The sequence below is a fragment of the Phyllobates terribilis genome, unplaced genomic scaffold (genome assembly GCF_046119375.1).
Source record: "Phyllobates terribilis strain yellow unplaced genomic scaffold, ASM4611937v1 Scaffold_11__3_contigs__length_659146591, whole genome shotgun sequence".
In the NCBI taxonomy this organism is placed as follows: domain Eukaryota; kingdom Metazoa; phylum Chordata; class Amphibia; order Anura; family Dendrobatidae; genus Phyllobates; species Phyllobates terribilis.
The window spans coordinates 225,193,854-225,215,054 of NW_027362771.1; the positions used below are offsets into that span (position 1 = coordinate 225,193,854).

General features: G+C 40.2%; 1 protein-coding gene across 1 annotated transcript; it reads left to right on the forward strand.

Moving 5' to 3' along the window:
- Positions 1-285: 285 nt before the first annotated feature.
- LMOD2 (leiomodin 2) lies at positions 286-19,687 on the forward strand. Its single transcript, XM_073650718.1, has 3 exons — positions 286-707; positions 4,324-5,718; positions 19,451-19,687. The coding sequence occupies exons 1-3, from the start codon at positions 438-440 to the stop codon at positions 19,475-19,477; spliced, it is 1,692 nt and encodes a 563-aa protein (XP_073506819.1). The 5' UTR covers positions 286-437; the 3' UTR covers positions 19,478-19,687.
- Positions 19,688-21,201: the final 1,514 nt, after the last annotated feature.

Sequence of the window (21,201 nt, forward strand, 5' to 3'; positions counted from 1 at the left end):
TTTATCAGAATGTTTAAAAGTTTCTTAAAATTTAATCTTATAAAGAAAAGGCCCACATTCCTTACAGTAAAGAATTATATATTTGATTTTTGACAACTGTCAGGAATTCTAAGGTTATTTATCAGTGTACCCTTTATAAGGAAGCATATAGTGTGTCAGCAATCCCACAGTATGTAATTCACATGTGATGTCACTATGTCACTGTCCCTCTATCCAGCTGACGTTTGAGGCTTAAATAGAATATGTCTTCATCCCATTTGTTGTAAGGGAACACCCATTGAGCATTTCTTTAAAGGCTGCCTCATCCCATCTATTTTCTCAGTTGGTGCTCACAAAGGACAGTGCAGACAGCTCTGTTATTTTGATCTTCCCTTTTGATACTTTTTAGCTCCCCGTATTGACTGGTTTGAACCTTTTCTGTAGCACCCAAGGGGACCATGTCTGCCTTTGGATACAGGAGAGAGATCAGCAAGTATGAAGATATTGATGAAGATGAGCTACTTGCTTCCCTGTCACCAGAGGAGCTCCAAGAGCTGGAAAGAGAACTGGAGGACATTGAACCAGACCGCAATCTTCCAGTTGGAATGAGGCAAAAAAGCTTAACCGAGAAATCTCCAACTGCTAACTTCAGCAGAGAAGCACTAATGGCATACTGGGAGAAAGAAACCCAAAAGTTAATGGAGAGAGAAATTGGCGCAAGTTCGGAGGTAGGTTAATATACTGTTTACATCTAACCTTAGATATGTGTAAAAAGGAACAATCAATGTTTTACTCTGCAAATGGCAAATATATTTTATCACATAATATTATAATATTAGTTGAATACTCATATGGTATTTTGTTTAATAACTTCTGATCTAAGAAAATAAAATGTTAAGATATTCTATCTATGAGTCATGAATCCATTCATTTACATATATTTTCATTTACATATTTTTGTTCTGAGGATTCAACAAATATTATTTGATAAAGTATATGTATAGATGGATAGATATACAGATATATAAGTATCTATATATATATGTATGTATCTTAAAACGTTAAATAAAAATGGCTGAAAATGAGTATACATACTTTCAATGATATAAAGTCTTATAGTTTTAGTTATCAATATAAATACTATAAGTAGATGCAAATTACTACTAATACTATGTACAACATAATTTTTTAAAATAATCGAATGAAATATAGGGACATATGTAATAATTTACACAAAGAGGAAGGACAAGGCTCCGATAAAAAGCTTGCAGTTGTCTCTTGGATTCCCGCCTGCTTAGTCAAAGCCCTCCACTGGTCTCTGGTATGTGATTGTTTTCCAAACATGGTAGTTATTGGGGGCTATTATTTTGCTTCTATATATAGCCACCTTATAATCTCACTTCTGGTTCTGCCTCAGGAGGATGACAATGTGTTGGATGACAGTTACCATCATTTGTCATCATTTGTAGGGTGTCCTTGAAAACAGGTTTCCTTTTTAGCTTTTTAATCATTTATAGCGGACAATCCATACAATGAATACATTTAGTGTACAGTATTTTGTCAACAAAGAAAAATCCCAATATCCAAAACTAATACTAATCGCTTTAATAGCTAAAAAAGAAAATAGTAACTACACATTTTAAGCCTTACCACTTTTAGAAATAGACAAACAATGGGAACAATTATGGTCCTTGTAGGATCACTATGCTTTTTCAAAAGATGATCTGTAGGACAATGACGTGGCAGAGACTAGGGTATATTCACATAGAGCAGATTTGTTGCAGAAATTTCTGGGTCTAAAAATGAATTCTATACATCTGAATGGGGCTATTTTAGAAGCATATAGATTTGCCTGATTTAGATGAATGAAACAGTTGCAGAAAACGTATTCACCCTTACTGTATGAATAGGTAGAGTCTCTAAAAGCTTAGATTTCATAGGAAATATTGTAAACTGCGGCTTGTTTGTCAGTATTTATTGCAGTGTATATTGATGTTCTGCTAAAATTCTGTTAATCACTTTTTATAATCTTTTTTTTTTCTTTATAAAATGTCACTTTAAATTGTTTCTATTACTTGTTGGCCTAATTGCATCCAAAATTACTATAAAAGTATTCTAAATGTATAGTAGTTTTTGAAAGATGTAGACTCCGATAAGAATTGAATTAATTTTGTAAATGCTTCTAGAGGGAGAAAACTACGTACACGTTGATATATCTCCCATTCTGCGGCAAACAAGAGAGAGGAGGATATTTTATGAGAGTCATGAAAATTCATGAACAGATTTCCCTCTCTTAGGCCTTCCTTATTCACACATCAGTATTTCATCATTATTTGTATGCCATAACCAGAAATATCTCTAAAATACAGAACATGTGTCAATATTTCAATGATACGAGGGTCAGTCAATAAGTAATGCCTCCTATTTCTTTTCTCCTTTTAATTGGCAAGAAATTCAAATGCAATTACATAGGTTGAAAACCACAACATTAACGATTAATTTGTCACTTTTCAATATAATCTCCATCCATTTACACAGTCTTGGTCCACCGTTTAACAAGGGCATGTATTCCAGCATGGTAAAAAGCATTCTTGGGACCCACCGTGCACAAACTTTTCTGTATCCCAGTTGTCCAACAATTTTCATCACACTGTCTTTCCTGAGGCAGATAATGCCACACAATTCATCTGCAGTCACCCGGCGGTCACCACGAATGATGTCATCGACTCGCTGAATGTTGCTTGGAGTCACTGCGGTTACTGGCCTGCCACTCCGCATTTTGTCAGCCAACGGTAATGGCCCTTCAGCTGTGTTACAGCGACGAACCCATCGTTTAACAGTACTGACATCCACTGTTGCATCACCGTACACATTTTTTAGTCTCTCATGAATTCGAATGGGCGTTTCACCTTCTGCATGCAAGAATTCAATCACAGAACATTGTCTAATACGAGCATCGATGTCAGCCATTTTGCAAACGGATACAGTCCTGCCACCTGTTGGTGCAGGAAGTTGCAATTGCTATGGATTGGAGAAGAAGGTTTGAGGAATTGTGCCAAATTCGAATATTAAACATAACTACCTTATTTAAGGAGAAAAAAAAAATAGGAGACATTACTTATTGACTGACCCTCGTAGTTTTTCTCTGTAAGTTCCACCCCTGGTTTTGACATACTAACACTGCTGCAAAATACTGACCAAATCCTGACCTGTGAATAAGCCCTTAGCAGCAGTCAGCTGAAATTCTTATTTATAGACGGTTTCACACCAGCTTAAAAATTAGCGATTTTCTGAACCTATACAGGTCTGCAAGTCAAGCACAACTGCAGGCCTAATGAGAAGAAATGACAGCATGAAAGGGTTCTACAATGCTGTCACTTTGAGTAGCTAAACCTACTGTCGGTCAGGACTTGATGGCTTTAAAAAGACATAAACGTTATGAGACTGACACAAATTTGGGTTTTCACAAACTTTGCTTCTTGAGTCGGATGTTTCTATGGCTACTGAAGTACAATTATAAGCATTTCGTTACTTTTTAAATTTTTACTGACAAATATATCAATTTTATGCAAAGACTCAATATGGGTTGCCTTCAGTCAGGATTTGGCCCAGAAGCTGATATCCAGCATGAAAGGACAAGTTCCAGAAGTCTTGAAAAATAAGGGTCAAGACTGTAAATATTGAGAATTTGCATAAACTTGATGTATTTGTCAATAAAAGTATACAAACTTATGAAATTATTATAGTTGTACCCCATTAACCATTGAAGCATCTGAATAAAAGATCTCAAAACAATGAAGCTGCAAACTTTGTGAAAAGCAAAATTTGTTTTAGTCTCAAATCTTTTGGACATGACGGTATATACTGCAAAACCACAATATTGCAGCTCATAGTAAAAATCGCAGTCTCCAGTTTAGTCTTCATAAGAGCCCTGTAATGGAAGGCATATGGGTCTTCAGCAGACCCCTGGCTGCCATGGCAACCCATTGGCATCCTAAGATTGCGTCACAGGAGAGCCAATGAGTGCTTTGAATGACATGCCCCTGGGCCACGCCATATAAAAGATTGACAGTGGCAATTAAGGAGTTAAAAGCAGCAGATAGAGCTGGGCTCCACCCACTGCAGCTAGAGGCAGATGATGGATGAATAATGCAGCTATCCTCTGCCAGCAACAATGCAGGCTCAGCTTCTGAGCATGCTTCAAAAAAGGGGAAATGGCATATGACCTACCAGTAAGTCATAAAGCTAGCATAACAGAATAAGGCTAGATCTGCACTGTACAATGAAAACTGACAACACAAAGGAAACATTTAATCATTTAACTTGACACGCTTTTTCCTTCAGAATTACAAGGAAGGGGAAGATGAGGGAAGTGAAGAAGATGACTTTACAGGAAGTAACAGTGAGATTTCTGAGGAGGTTTATACAGAAGAAGAGGAAGAAGAAGAGGAAGCCGTGACTGAAGAAGAGGAAGTAGTGACTGAAGAAGAGGAACAGGAAGAAGAAAGTGAAAAGGAGGATAGTGAAAAGGGAGACATGAAAGAAGAGGCTGCATATGTAGAAAATGATTGCCAAGCTATAAAAATCCCTACTCAGATACCAGAAATAAAGTGCAACGGAGTTGCTATTGAGAAATCAACATGCAATGGCTTCAGTGCGAATCACAGCAAATATAACAGACAAGCTGATGAAATAATGAACAATAAGACATCTACAAGTCTTGGGCTCTCAAACCCAACTGTCATTGAAGAAGCTCTAGAAAGCATCAAAATCAATGATCCTGAAACTTTCGAAATCAACCTAAATAACATGGAAAATGCAAAAGTAGACACCTTGGTAGCATTTGCAGAAGCTCTGAAAAACAACACTAATGTTAAAATATTTAGTTTAGCCAACACTCATGCTGATGACAATGTGGCACTAGCTATTGCTAATATGCTGAGGGTTAATAGAAGTATTACATGCCTAAATATAGAATCCAATTTTATAACAGGGAAGGGAATATTAGCCATCATGAGAGCTCTTCAGTATGCAAACAACGTGCTGACAGAACTGCGATTTCACAATCAAAGACACATTATGGGAAGTCAAGTAGAAATGGAAATAGTAAAGTTACTAAGAGACAATACAAGTATTGTCAAGCTGGGTTATCATTTTGAGCTGCCAGGACCTCGCATGTCTATGACAAGCATCCTTACTCGAAATATGGACAAACAGAGACAGAAAAGAATACAAGAACAAAAGGAATCCGGTTATGACCCCGCATCTAACCTAAGGACCAAGACTCTGCAGAGAGGAACTCCAGGGTCCTCGCCATACCCTTCACCTAAAAGCTCACCATGGTCATCTCCAAAAGTCAATAGAAAAGTTCAATCTACTGTCACTATACCTGCACCACCATCACCACCCCCTCCACCACCACCACCACCACCACCACCACCCCCTGCTCCTCCAATACTTCCAATAATTCAAGAAAAAAAGATTCCAACTAGAAATATAGCTGAAGTTATTAAGCAACATGAAAGATCAGCCAAAAGAATTCAAAATGGACACAGTAAAACAAAGGGTAAAAAAAGCAAAAAAGAACAAAATAATATTTTAAAGGAAATTAAAAATTCATTAAGATCAATTTCAGACAAGAAAGGTGAGGAAAATTCTAGACCATCTACGCCACAAAGATCTGCACATGATGATCTTATGGAAGCTATACGAGGCAGCAGCATGAGACAGCTTAAGAAGGTATGTATAATCACGTATACATATACAGTACGTTTCAGATGGTGAAGTGTATACATAGCATCCGCATCCTGTGAGTTAAAACAAATGAATGAATTGAATATATTTAAAGTGACGGTTATATATGGCCCAAAAAACAAGCATATAAATCAACATTCATATCACCAGTATATAGAAAAGTATCTATTCTAATTGAGTCAGAATATCCTTCAAAGACTGTCTAACACCAGCTGGCTGTAATCTGAAGACTGCTACAAGTTGTAGCTTTCTTTTCATTAAAAATATCTTTAACCACTTCCGCCCGAAGACACTTTCACGTTCCTGTCCAGGCATGATTTTCAAATCTGACATGTGTCACTTTATGTGATCATAAATTTGGAATGCTGCTAGATATCCCAGTGATTCTGAGACTATTTGTATTTGCATCACAAATTTTACTTTATGTTAGTGGTACATTTAGGTCAATACATGAAATAATGAAAATATCTCAAATATTTTCAAAAATGTTGAAAAATTAGCAAATTTTGAACTTTGAATTTTTATGCCTTTAAAGGCAACCTGTCAGTCGATTAATGCTGCCCAAATGATGTGCATAATGAATCGGAGCCTGAGGCTGCGTGCCCACTATGCGTTTTTCAAGCGTTTTTGCCTGGAATTTCTGCAGCGAAAACGCTTAAAAAATGCTTGGCAATACGTGCCCCGAAATTTCCGCTGTGGATTATCATTGCGAAAAAATACGCAGCATATCCATTAATTTTGCGGACACACAGCGTAATTGCCGCCATTGACTTGCATTGAAATGCTTAATATCCGTGTCAGCACATTTGCACACACGGATATTAAGCATTTCAATGTGCGGATGGTACCAGGGTCTGGAGAAGAGGAGACTCTCATCCAGACCCAGGTACCATAGAACCTGTAAAAAAAAGAAATTAAAATAAAAAATAAAGATTATACTTACCTTCTGATGGCCTCCGGCCTCCTCAGCGATGCGTCCGGTCTCTTGTACGGCTTGCAGTGATGTGAGGACACGTGACAGCTGACGTCGGCGGTCGCGTGACCTGTCACGTGACTCAATGACGTCATCGCAGGTCCTTCATACCACTGCGACCGATACAACACACCGGACGCATCGCTATGGAGACCGGGGGCCATCGGAAGGTAAGTATAATCTTTATTTTTTACCATTCTTATTGCTTTTTTTAAATTATTACTTGGTCACACTATATAAATCCATGCCGGTTGCATGGATTTATATAGTGTGACCAAGTTGTCAAGCACTTTCCAAGTGATGCTAAAATCGCTTGGAAAAGCGCTTGATAACCCGCATGCAGAAATGCATGTAAAAACGCTTGACAAACGCGTCTACCTGGCAGGAAAAACGCATGTAAAATCCGCATGCGTTTTTCCAGCCAGGGAGAAGCGGAAAAAATATGCAGCATTTCTGCATCGTGGGCACATAGTCTGACTACACGGTGGTCCCCAACTGGATCTTTAAACTACGTTTCAGACATTAAACTTTGTTTCTGGCATTTCAAAGAAAAAAGCTCCTGAGTTTTTTGTTCAGTGAGGTTCTTATTCATTCTACCCATGGTTTAGGCAGAATTAATTGATTGACAGTGGCCTTTTAAAACGGATCATGACTCCGCACAATATAATAAATAAGATTCACCACAAGTGTACTTTACGTCAGCATAATTTTTTAAAAGCCTTTTTCTTAGAATCTCAGACTGGGTAAAAGTTTTGCAGTAATTTTTGATTTCTTTCAACAAAATTTAGAAAACTTGTTTTTTTAGGGCCCACTTTACTTTTGAAGTGACTTTGGGAGTTCTCAATACCAGAGAACTCCCAAATAAGAACAAATTTTAAAAACTGCACCCATCAAAGTATTTAAAATCGCATTCAGAAAACACAAAGTAGGAGGAAGAAATGAAAAATTAAATTTTTTACTAAAATTTTGCTTAAGCACAAATTTTTTTTATTTTCACAATCTTAATAGGATAAAATGGACCCCACAGTCTGTTTTGCAAATTTTCCTGAGTATGCTGATAACCCATATGTGGTTGGATTTTGCTGAAATGGTCTGCGGGCACCATGCCGCATTTACACAATTACTGCTATTGCCATAACAACAGAACCCCCAAAAAGTAACCCCATTTTGGAAACTACACTCCTCAAGGAATTCTTCTAGTAGTGTAGTGTGCATCTTGAAGCCACAAGTGCTTCACAGACCTTTATAAAATTGGTCACTAAAATGAACAATTGCTTTCTGACCAAAAATATTGTTTTGGTCCCAAATTTTCCATTTTCACAAGGATAACAGGAAGAAAATGGACAACATAATTTATTTTTCAATTTCTCACGATTTCACCAATACCTCATATGTGGTCAGAAATAATTGTTCAGTCACACTGCAGAGCTTGGAAGGGAAGAAGTACAATTTTGGAGCACAAAATTTGGTTTATGGCACCATGTTGTATTTGCAGAGCTACTTAAGTGCCAAAACGGCATAACTCCCACACAAGTGATCTTATTCTTTAAACTACATACCTCATTTTCACAAAAATGTTGCTTTAGACCCAAATTTAAAATTTTAACAAGAATAACAGGTGAAAATGGAGCCCAAAATTTGTTGTGCAATTTTTATTTACAACACTAATACTCCATATGTGTTCGGAAACTTCTGTTTGGCACACTGCAGAGCTCTGAAGGAAGGAGATCAATTTTGGAGGGCAGATTTTCCTGGAGTGGTTTGAGCGCATCATTTTGCTGAGCACCTGAATTGTCATAACTGCAAAAAATATAAGTGATCCAATTTTGGAAACTACACTTCTCAATGAACTGATTTAGGGTTATAGTGAGATAGTAATTTGAAAGGGGTTTAATGGTATTTGAATTTATAATGAGGTGGCATATGTAAGGTGTGCAAAGTGCATCAAGGTATAATGAAGAAGTGCAATAACAGGGTAAATCATAAATAAATCTTGTACTCCATGGACATTTGGTATACTTTGAATCATTCCCTTTGGCATAGGCCTTGTTTTTAGGGTAGTTGTTGCATTGCCAAGTGGTGTCCTTTGTTATTCCTCTTTTGTAACATACCCTGCACTTTTTTGTGATCTTTGTCTCCTTTCAGTTTAGGTGATGTCACCAGGGAAATGTATGCCTTGTTACAATACAGGCAACTTCAGTTCCAGGAGCACTAGGAACTAGTACTGTAGCCCCCAACTTCCTGATATACAAAGATTAGGGCCTTGATTATTACCTCCTAAAACTGAAGCACTATGCAAGTCTGGCCTCCACATCATGATCGCACTTAAGCAACCAGCTTTTTTACAACACTTTTTTTGGCATGGTACATTAAAGGTTTAACTCCACACATGTTCTTATTGTACCCCAAAATGCATTCTTGTTTAGGGGTCTTTGTAGAGGTACCTTGTACAGGGTTGGCGGTGCTGTCAATGTATTGTGGTCAAGATAAGTACGTCCCTGTTGTCTTTACAGTTGACCACCAACATATTGTCATTACATTGGGCACTTATTTTGCCCTTTGTGAGCAGTTCCCCAATTAGCAACCTAGGGAGGCCTCTCTGGTTTTTGAGCACAGTACTGCATGTCGTGCTAGCTCAGGCTGCGAGGGACTTGGTGAGTGGGATGCTGGTGTCGAATTTATACACATAGAGGTGGTAACCCTTGGCCAACAGTGGGTGCATCAATTCCCACACAATTTTACCACTTACTCCCAGGACAAGAGGGCATTCAGAGGTTCAATCTGAGTGTCCCAACCTTCATAAACATTAATTTTATGGGTGTATCCTGAGGTACTTCTACAATGTTTCTACATTTGAATTCCTTACGGTGCCCTCTGACTGGACCGGTATTGTTGGAATTTAAAGGGGTTTTCCACGAATAAAGTACATTTTTATCAATAGATCTTTGATTAATAATAAGTTCCACAATTTGATGTGTTAAAAAATTGTTCTTGTGCTGAGATAATTTTATAAATGTGCCCCTGCTGTTTACTGGGGAATGGCTGTGTCTGACCGTACAGGGACATGGTCTGATCATACCACATCTCCTGGGCAGGGAAGGAAGCAAAAGAGTATACAGACAGGACAGCACGGGATCACAGCTGATTCTTTTTGCGATGCAAAACATTTCACTATCTGTTTTTCCGCAATGATTTACCTCAAAGAAAGAATCAGCTATGATGCCATGCTGTAATGACAGTATACTCTTTTTCCTGGAGCTGTGGTATGATCAGACCATGTTCCTGTACGGTCACACACAGCCATTACACAGTACATAGCAGGGGCACATTTATAAGATTATCTCAACACAGGAATATTTTATTATACAAATATCTATTGTTTAAAATTTTGATTAGCATTTACTTTGTTCGTAGGAAAACCCCTTTAAGCCTCCCCTTGAAGCGGATTAGGAACTCATCTATGCAGATATCCTTTTTACCTTTTGGCATATGTAGACTTAGGCTGTGTGCCCACGTAGCGTTTTTCAAGCGTATATGCTGCGGAATTTCCGCAGCGTAAACGCTTGAAAAACGCATGTATATCCGCACCCCATGGTCCCCAATGGCATTCCGCAATGTCAATGCCCATGCTGCGGATTTTTCCGCAGCGTATATGTTGCGGTCAAAAATCCGCAGCATGTTCATTAATTTTGCGGAAGCGCTGCGGAATCAATGTGCGGATGGTACCCAAGTCTGGATGAGAGGAGACTCTCATCCAGACCTGGGTACCAAAGAACCTGTAAAAAAAAGAATAAAGTTTATACTTATCTTCTGATGTTTTCCCTCCGTCGCGCTGTTGTCTGAAGGACCTGCCACGTCATTGAGTCATGTGACCCACCACATGACTCAATGACGTCACCGCAGGTCCTGCACACAACAGCGTGAGCCGCTCAAGCCTCCGGACGGGGCAGAGAATGCATCAGAAGGTGAGTATAAACTTTATTTTTTTATTTTTTACCATTCTGAACAAGTTGTCAAGCACTTTTCCAAGTGATGCTTGGAGAAGTGCTTGATAACCCGCATGCGGAAATGCATGCAAAGACACCTCACAAACGCTTCTACCTGGTGGGAAAACCGCATGTAATATCCGCATGCGATTTTCCCGCCAGGGAGAAGCGTAAAAAATATGCTTCAGGTCCGCAACGTGGGCACATAGCCTTAGGCTAATTTGTTACTGAAGTGCTCATTGATTGGCCTAATTTTGAATAGGCGGTTAAAGTTGGGAGTTGTTTCTGGGCGGGCACTGTGCATTATCTTTATTATGCTAAAATTTCAAAATGGCCTCACAGCATGTACGGGTCATAGCTGTGCGGAACACTGGAGTGTTGTATAAAATATTAACACTCCAATATTGCTGAATCTCTAGCTTTTTCATTATCACCATGTGAAGCACAAGGCACCAAAACGTCATTTTTTCCACTGTACCTATGGATGTCCAATTCACAAATGATGAAGTGGGGTTTTGGGCAAAAAATGGTGGACATATAAATTTATAAAATCCTCAGAAAATAAGAATATGAAATAGTCAATTTCTGCATTTTCAAATTGGATTCCAGGGGTAGGCACACAATCAGGAATCGGAGGCTCATAACCTTCGGAAGGAATGAGAGGTGGTCCTCAGGTGATCACTGTCCTGTAGCTCTGGGGCATCTTATGAATTCAATTTCACTAAAGGACTAAGAGGAAAAAGTAGAGTAATGGGGCATCCCCTCCCTCTTCTGTGTTGAAGCCAAGAAATGTGTATGAGTCCTCAGCTGAATACAGCCATTGGAATGATTGAGCCATTTTATTTGACATGGGCGAGCTGTGTGCGTCTATAGTGTTTTTCATGTAACCAAACTTTATTTTGATTTTTTTTTTTTTTTTTTGTGTAACCAAACTTTATTATAGGGTGTGTTTAGTGCGTACTTGATTAGATTAGAATATAAGAAAAGATTAAAATATAAGAAAAGAGAAGAAAAAAAGAAAACGAAAAGAATAGAATTGAATTGAAAAATATAAGAATAAAAAAGGACAGATTATAGAAATGAAAACATATAAATAGAGAAAAAAATAAAAAAGGAGAATAGAAAAATGTAATAAAATATAACATTTACTTTGGGATCATCAGTAAACGCAATACTGAATGCCTGCAACGAACTGACGCTAACTGTACTTCTATATATTATTGTTAAAAAACTGTTGTACAAATCCAAGCAGAAAGCTGGCACTCACTTCTTCAATAAGAACTATGCTATATTAATCCATTGTTAAAATCAACAATGTAATTGTAATTCTATGTATCAGTAAAAATACTGTAGTATACACTAATTACTACAGTATTTTTTTTTACTACAGATTATGCTGTCACTGTAGCTAATCATATTTTTTAATCTAAATTATATATATATATACACAATAAAAAAAAATCCTGCAACAAAATTTTAACATGGACTCTGATCCGAAGCACTCCCATCAAAATTCTTATCCTCTTAACATATTGCAGTCATCATGTTATACAGCACTGTGTACTTACAATTGCTCATGTTGTTCTTCTACCCACATAATTCTTCTGTTTTCCATTAGGTCTATGACATCACATGATTAAAAACTGACTAGCTGAACCCTTCTAAGCTCAATGTAGAAACAGGAGGTCTCTTCCCTGCATGACTCATGAGTCATCACTGCAAAATTCCCTGGCTGGGGGAGGAGGGAACAGCTGTATCAGGAGTTGAAGAGGGGGATGATAAATGCAGGGACATTTGACTTCCTGTTTCTACATAGAGCAGAGAAAAGAGGAGAATTATCTGGGTAGAAAGGCAAAATGAGCAATTCTAAGTACAAGGTGCTATATAATATGATGATTGCAATATATTAAGAGGATAAAAACTTTCATGGGAGGAGTGCCACTTTAAACTCTAATCAGATCACAGCAAGCAATGGCAAGTTGTGCACACTTAGTTGATGTGAATAAATTATAAAAAAATAAATAAATCCTGGAACAAAGATAGCACAGATGCCAATCAATGATGTGCGTCAATGATAAGTGCTCAGCGCCCACAAGACAGAGACAAAGAAATGGTACAAAAATCCAAAGCTGACAGAAAAATAAAATTCCTGACCACAAATTGAGCACGGTTGGCAATTACTGATGTACAGTCAGGACCGGCTCCAGGTTTTTCTGGGCCCCGGGCGAAAGAGTCTCAGTGGGCCCTTTTAACACATACCACGATTCATGATGCACAGATACGGCGGAGAAATATATATATAGTACACAGGGCCCAGCCTGCCCCCTCATCCTTCACATATGCAGACATGCGCACACACGGTACGCAGACATATGCACGCACACACGGTACACAGACATATGCACGCACACACGGTACGCAGACATATGTACACACGGTACGCAGATATATGCACGCACGGCACGCAGACATATGCACGCACACACGGTACGCAGACATATGTACACACGGTAAGCAGACATATGCATGCACACACGGTACGCAGACATATGTACACACAGTACGCAGACATATGCACGCACACGCGGTACGCAGACATATGTACACACGGTACGCAGACATATGCACGCACACACGGTACGCAGACATATGCATGCACACACGGTACGCAGACATATGTACACACAGTACGCAGACATATGCACGCACACACGGTACGCAGACATATGTACACACGGTATGCAGACATATGCACGCACACACGGTACACAGATATGTACACATACAGACATACACACATTTTTACACAAATTCTTAAAGACATATATAAAACAGACAAATATATATACACAGTCATACACACTGACATTCACATACAGTGCCTACAAGTAGTATTCAACCCCTTGCAGATTTAGCTGGTTTGATAAGATGCAAATAAGTTAGAGCCTTCAAACTGCAAACGAGAGTAGGTTTTATGAACAGAAGCATAAATCTTACAAACCAAAAAGTTATGTTGCTCAGTTGAATTTTATTAAATTTTAAACATAAAAGTGTGGGTCAATTATTATACAACCCCTATGTTTAATATTTTGAGGAATAACCCTTGTTTGCAATTACAGCTAATAAACATCTTTTATAAGACCTGATCAGGCCGGCACAGGTCTGTGGAGTTATCTTGGCCCACTCCTCCATGCAGATCTTCTCCAAGTTATCTAGGTTATTTGGGTGTCTCATGTGGACTTTATTCTTGAGCTCCTTCCACAAGTTTTCAATTGGGTTAAGGTCAGGAGACTGACTAGGCCACTCCAACACCTTGACTTTTTCCCTCTTGAACCAGACCTTGGTTTTCTTGGCTGTGGTCTTTGGGTCGTTGTCTTGTTGGAAGATGAAATTACGACCCATCTTAAGATCCTTGATGGAGGAGCGGAGGTTCTTGGCCAAAATCTCCAGGTAGGCCGTGCTATCCATCTTCCCATGGATGCGGACCAGATGGCCAGGCCCCTTGGCTGAGAAACAGCCCCACAGCATGATGCTGCCACCACCATGCTTGACTGTAGGGATGGTATTCTTGGGGTCGTATGCAGTGCCATCCAGTCTCCAAACGTCACGTGTGTGGTTGGCACCAAAGATCTCGATCTTGGTCTCATCAGACCGTAGAACCTTGAACCAGTCTGTCTCAGAGTCCTCCAAGTGATCTTGAGCAAACTGTAGACGAGCCTTGACATGACGCTTTGATAGTAAAGGTACCTTACGGGCTCGTCTGGAACGGAGACCATTGCGGTGGAGTACGTTACTTATGGTATTGACTGAAACCAATGTCCCCACTGCCATGAGATCTTCCCGGAGCTCCTTCCTTGTTGTCCTTGGGTTAGCCTTGACTCTTCGGACAAGCCTGGCCTCGGCACGGGAGGACACTTTCAAAGGCTGTCCAGGCCGTGGAAGGCTAACAGTAGTTCCATAAGCCTTCCACTTACGGATGATGCTCCCAACAGTGGAGACAGGTAGGCCCAACTCCTTGGAAAGGGTTTTGTACCCCTTGCCAGCCTTGTGACCCTCCACGATCTTGTCTCTGATGGCCTTGGAATGCTCCTTTGTCTTTCCCATGTTGACCATGTCTGAGTGCTGTTCACAAGTTTGGGGAGGGTCTTAAATAGTCAGAAAAGGCTGGCAAAAGAGATCTTTAATCCACACATGTGAAGCTCATTATTCTTGGTGCCTGAACTGCTTCTTAATACTTTAGGGGGACCAAACAGAATTCTTGTGGTTTGAGGGGTTGAATAATAAATGACACTCTGAATTAACTTTTAACGTTTTAAAAAAAAAAAAAAGAAAAACACAAAACCAAAATTTGCTGCAGTGCATTTCCCACTTCGAGGCTGATCTACAGTACAAATGTCACAATGCCAAGTTAATTCCGCATGTGTCAACCAGCTAAATCTGCAGGGGGTTGAACACTACTTGTAGGCACTGTACATGCACTCACACAGACCCAATACAAATATTTTTAATATGGGGATTGGGGAAGCCTCACTCACCTGTCCCCGGTCCAGTGTCCTGTCCAGCAGCTCCTCAGGTATGGGGCAGTGCAGGGCCCCCGGCGTGTCACAGACTTCATGGCCCTGGAACATCAGAGAGGCCCACTTGCGGTCGGGTCCGGGCCGCTCCCGCCCATCTGTGCAGGACCTCCGCTCCGACGGTGTTTGATTGCCGGCACTCCCCCAGACATAGCCGCGCGCTGTGCGGCTGTGTCTGCTAGTAATGACGCGACAGGGGCGACACACAAGCACAATTAAAGGTGCACTGCCGTCGACCCTGCCGCGTCATTACTAGCAGACACAGCCGGACAGCGCGCGGCCATGTCTGGGGGGAGTGCCGGCAATCAAGCAGCGCCTGCGTCCCTGAACAGGTGCCGAGGAAGCGGCAAGGGCCCCGGCAGTGAGTGGGCGGTGGGCCCCTCTGATTTTCCAGGGCCCCGGCACTTGCCCGGGTACGCCGGGTGCTGACGCCGGCCCTGTGTACAGTACATCACTAATCAGCACTTTGAAGCTGTAGGATGCTCACATAGAGGTGGTGCAAAGTAAAAAATAACACTAAGGCTATGTGCCCACGATGCAGAAATGAAGCAGAAAATTTCTGCATCATTTCTGCATCTCCCTGGCAGAAAAAACGCATGCAGATTGTGCATGCGGATTGTACATGCGGATTGTACATGCGTTTTTCCTGCCAGGGACAAGCGGATATGAAGCGTTCTTCACATGCATTTCCGCATGCGGGTTGACTAGCGCTTTCCAAGCGATTTTAGCATCACCTGGAAAGTGCTTGACAACTAGGTCACACTATATAAATCCATGCAACCGGCATGGATTTATATAGTGTGACCGTATAAGAATGTTTAAAAAAAAAAAATAAAGCTATACTTACCCTCCGATGGCCCGACGTGTGCTGCCGCGTTCGTTCCTGGCTTGTTCCTGGCTGCCGGGATATCGCAAGACACTGCGCTGAAGGGCCTGCGGTCACATGACTGTGACGTCACCGAAGGTCCTTCAGTCTTGCACGCGAGCAGAGGGAAGGAGACCGGGGTCCGTCGGAAGGTGAATATATCTTTATTTTTTATTTTACTCTAGTTTTTACAGCTTTTTAAATGGTACCTGGGTGTGGAGGAAAGTCTCCTGTCCTCCACACCCGGGTACCATCCGCACATTAGAACGCGCCAATAACGCAAGTACAGATGCAGTCTTGCAGTATTGGCGCGTTCTAATGCAAGTCAATGGCGGCGAAAATGCCGCGTTTCCGCAAAATTAATGGACATGCTGCGGATTTTTGAGCGCAGCATAAACGCTGCGGAAAAATCCGCAGCATGGGCACAGCACATGCGGATTATCATTGGGGAACATTGCTGCCCTTCTACCATGCGTTTTTAATGCGTTTCCGCAGCGTTTCCGCAGCTGCAAAAACGCTGCGGAAACGCATTAAAAACGCATTGTGTGCACACAGCCTAACAGGAAAAAATTCCCTGCAACAAAGAAATGAGCATAAGGCTTCATTCACACATCTGTGTTGCAGGCACATGTTGTATCCATTTTTTTTCACGGATATACGACGTACCAATTATAACCTTTAGGGTTCATACTCATCTGCGAGAAAAACGGACGAGTGCAATCCGATAAAAAATAGCTGAATACTTAGCCTTTACTGGCTATTAAAACGGGGGACCCCCCAATAAATGACGTGGGGCCCCCCTATTTTAACAGCTAGCAAAGGCTATGCAGACAGCTGAGGACTGCTACTAATAGCCTAGGAAGGGGCCATGAATATTGGGCCAGAAACAGCAGCCCTCCGCTGCCCCAGAAATGGCGCATCTATCGTAGCTGGACGCAACCATCCAGCCTGCCATCCTGCAGAGACACTGAGGAGCTCAAGCATGCTGGAGCCTGGAGGACAGGGTGAAATTTGTTTGGAACTTGATTGGGGCTACTTATCCACCATCTGGACTATCCTGAGTTGCATATTATGTCCGATTTGCCTTTTTCTCTCTGTTTTTTGTGCTGATCCAATACACACAAAGGAAATAGACATGTTTATTACAAAACATGTGTAATTGCAATAATTTTCTGGGAGAAATACTTCATTTTCTGGTACAATTTCAAGGGTGCCAACACTTTCGGCCATGTCTGTATATCTGTAGGAACATTCAGTGCCTTTGTCATCTTTTTGTATCTTTTTCCTTGTCTGTGCAAGGCAATGATATTTTCTTTTAACCTTTTGGACCACTTTCTTGACAACCCAAGAATATTAGTGAACTGAAATCCATTTTTCATAAGGAATCGGACAAGATTCCTCAGGAGTGTTGCCAGAAGCTGCTGTCTGGTTAAGCATCATGTTGGCAGCAGGTCATAACAGTGATCTGTTAAAAAAGTTGTCCACAATTAGGGCAACCTCTTCTTAATTTAAATGTTTTCCCCTGTTAAAATAAAAACACCTCCGGGGGCGCTGCTGTTCCAGCAGTGTCGGCACTCACGATCTTGGGGCTCACATGAGGTTGTTAGTTGTGGACAACCCCTTTAAGTACTAAGGATGATTGTCATGGAGAGGGTAAATAATTCTGAGACTGCGGTAGTCATTAAAAATGCCATCTTGCATTTAAATTTGGAGAAACTACTCCTTATATTAGTTGTGTTGAGGACATGGACCAGCCGGGGTTCTCCTAACCTGAACTCAATAGCTTTATACATGCCTATGTGGCTGTTGAGTTCAGGTCACGAGCCCCGCTGTTGGTCTGTGCATCATTGATCTGTACTCAATCCAGTTTTCCACATGCTGGTTTGATGGTCCATATGACACACCGCTAAAATGAGACATTATCCCTACATTATGCTCCTCTCAAATGGGCAAAAGAAACCTGGTGACAAACTCCTTTTAATGATTGGATGAGTCCGTATAACATATTCGTATAACCTCTTAAACATACAGTACCACAGAACTTGTTGGTCATGTGTAATCAGAACATGCATAACATAGTAACAGGGTGGGTTACATGTCGACATGGGGGAGAATATGCTGTGAATTGGGCTCAAGCAAAGTGGATGACATTTCACCAAAACTCATCTGCAAAAAAAAACCTTTGTGGAATCTGTATGGAAACTGACCTGCAATGTGGATTTTAAATCGGGAGCAAGTGAATGTTTTCTGTGGATCGTCACTGTGCGAATGTACCTTGAAAAGTGTAGGTGCCAACAAAAGGAGCAGGAACACATGGAGGTTGATGGGGGTACAATGTAAGTCTATAATACGGATGTGTGCATGAGCCTTACGATCTGGAAGGTTTTTTATCAGGGAGATTTACAATATTTTATTGTCCAAAACAAAGTATACAATTTGTAAAAGAATAAAACCTCCACATTGAGATAACCATTCTGTGGTTTTGGAAAGAATGTTGAGCACTGAAATCTTCCATTTAACTAAGCCTGCGACTACTAAAACAGGGAACACTAAGCCACAGGCATTGCAGCTGTCTCTAGACTTCAACAGTTCACATGCAAGGAAAATGCCCACAATTTTCTTTTAGCCTGTAACATACACATTAAATGGTTCCCATTCATGTATTAGGAGAACATTGTCAGTTCTACTTAAAGGCAGTCATCATTATTCTATAGAAGGAAGAGAACTATATGTGCCCACAGTTGGAATGAATTCTGAAGTCATGTATCCATTGAGGATAGATCTCTAGGACTGAGAAGCTTTCTGCATAATAGCAAGCAATACAATTTTAGCTTCTACTAAATGTTTGAAAATGTGATTTCATTGTTTACCTCTGTTCACACTAAGGTTATTGCAATCAGTATTCCCTCTAAGATTAGCAATCTGGAAAAGAAAGCGTCAAAACAATAAACTTATCAGGTCAACAAGGCTTTCTGGGATTTCTGACACCATAAATAATGCTGTCTGCATTGATATTAATGGCGTCAATAATATCGGAAACCTGACAGACCCCATTAACGTCAAGAGGATCCATCAGCATTCACTGGTATCTATCTCAGAAACTGAAGCCATAAGTCTAGTGTGAACAGAGCCTAACGCTTTTTTCCATTAGCTTGGGGTCACTGCGTGTAATTAAATAGTAAACACATACAGCTTGCATACAGAACATATACACTTTGATTCAATGAGCTTTATTTTTTTAAAGAAAATAACATTTTTCTGTAGTGAAATACCAAATACCACTGCCTGGATGTCTAGTAACAATCTCTTTGTTTTGCAGGTGGATATACCAAATGTACTCCGATAAGAATACATTCTAGAAAAAAAAAAAGTTGCAAAACAAAAAGCTTTCCCAAGTTATATCAGTTTATGAAATATATCCGTGAGCTAGCAACCTGCACTCTTCAAGCTGAAACATACATCTCCAGCATGTAGCCGACTGGAAAAAACTTATGTAAATAACTTTTTTTTAATATTTACTTTTGTGTAATGTAGAATAAACTATGTTCAAAATGCTCACGAGCCTTGTGTTTTGCACTAAAACGCTTTATTTCTTTGGCTTAATTTTTTTTTAGGAATATGCAATAAAATTGATAATATTTCTGTCGAAAAGTTATTCCCCTAATCAATAAGAATTGCAGTGGCAATATGAAGAATTTGCAATAATTCTCTGTCTATAAAAGCATCCTCTTTGAAAAGTATTTATTAGGCTTAAGAGTGAAGGTTTGGGAATTTGAAGAACTGACCACTATAACATTTTATAATGGGAATCTAACAAAATTCACATAAATTCTCTTCTAAAGAACCTGATGATTCACCCTGCATTGCTGCTTTATGATTATATCTGCAGAAAAGGGGGAATACAACTTAAAGGAATTTACTGTATTGACTTGTTTGTTTGAATGAATACTTGCATTCCAATTGAAATCTCCAAGCATATTTTCTTAGCCATCTGCATTGTGCTATTCCTCAATTGACAAGTGAGTATTAACATTCCTCTTGTCAATAAAGTATATTCATTTATATATTCCTAGGAGAAATAATGGAGGAAGGCTATGTGCCCACGTTGCATTTATGAAGCAGAAAATTTCTGCTGCATAAATGCAAGTCCTCTCCCGGAAAAACGCATGCGGAATTCCGCACGCGTTTATCGCGCATTTTTCGCGCGTTTATCACGCGTTTTCCACATGCGGAATTGCCTTGCGTTTTTTATGCATTGGACAAAGGCAATTCCGCTTGCGGAAACGCAAAATTAAATGACATGCTGCGGATTTTTGAACGCGGCATAAACGCTGCGGAAAAATCCGCAGCATGTGCATAGAACTTGCGGAATCCCATTGGGGACCATGGGGTGCGGATATACATGCGTTTTTCAAGCGTTTACGCTGCGGAAATTCCGTAGCATATACGCTTGAAAAATGCTACGTGGGCACACAGCCGAATGGTACAATGCCGGGTTCCATGAAAAGCTCTAGCATTTCACGAGGAATAGAAGTATTTAGAGGTAGCCTGCCATGTTGAAAGTGGTATCTGATCTGCAGACAGGATGATATAGAGCAGGAGGAGCTAATCAGATTGCGATATATATTTTTCTGGGGAAAGTTTTAGTAAAACTTTTATTCATTGAAATCCCTGTTTTTTTATACGTGAGTCAAGTGGACAGTCCTACTCAATGACTGACAGTCTTTCTTGTTTGACTGTGCATACAGAAATAGCTGTCAATCACTAGTAGGTCTGCCCACTGGACTCATATGCATGCATACACCAGGGATTTCAAGGAATAAAACAAGACTTTTTGCACTTGGTTTTATCCTGATGAAGAAGTCTGAAGATTTCAAAACGCATTAATAATAAAACCGCATAGTCTACCTTGTATCCTGGACCATGCTTTCGGATCTCCTTCAGCAGCGTAGACGACCCACCAATTGTTCCTTTTCTGGCAATGAATAAAAGAAGTCACACTGAATCTTTTTTCAACAAACCTATATAGCATTCTGTGAAACTTCTCCTCTATATGGTGCTGTCCTCAGA

What these genes read in the sequence shown, in the direction of transcription:
- LMOD2 (XM_073650718.1), top strand. Translation starts at nt 438, where the DNA reads ATGTCTGCCTTTGGATACAGGAGAGAGATCAGCAAGTATGAAGATATT. An exon ending in AAATTGGCGCAAGTTCGGAG is followed by an intron (nt 708 to 4,323) that starts GTAGGTTAATAT and finishes TTTTTCCTTCAG; the next exon opens with AATTACAAGGAAGGGGAAGA. An exon ending in GCATGAGACAGCTTAAGAAG is followed by an intron (nt 5,719 to 19,450) that starts GTATGTATAATC and finishes TTTGTTTTGCAG; the next exon opens with GTGGATATACCAAATGTACT.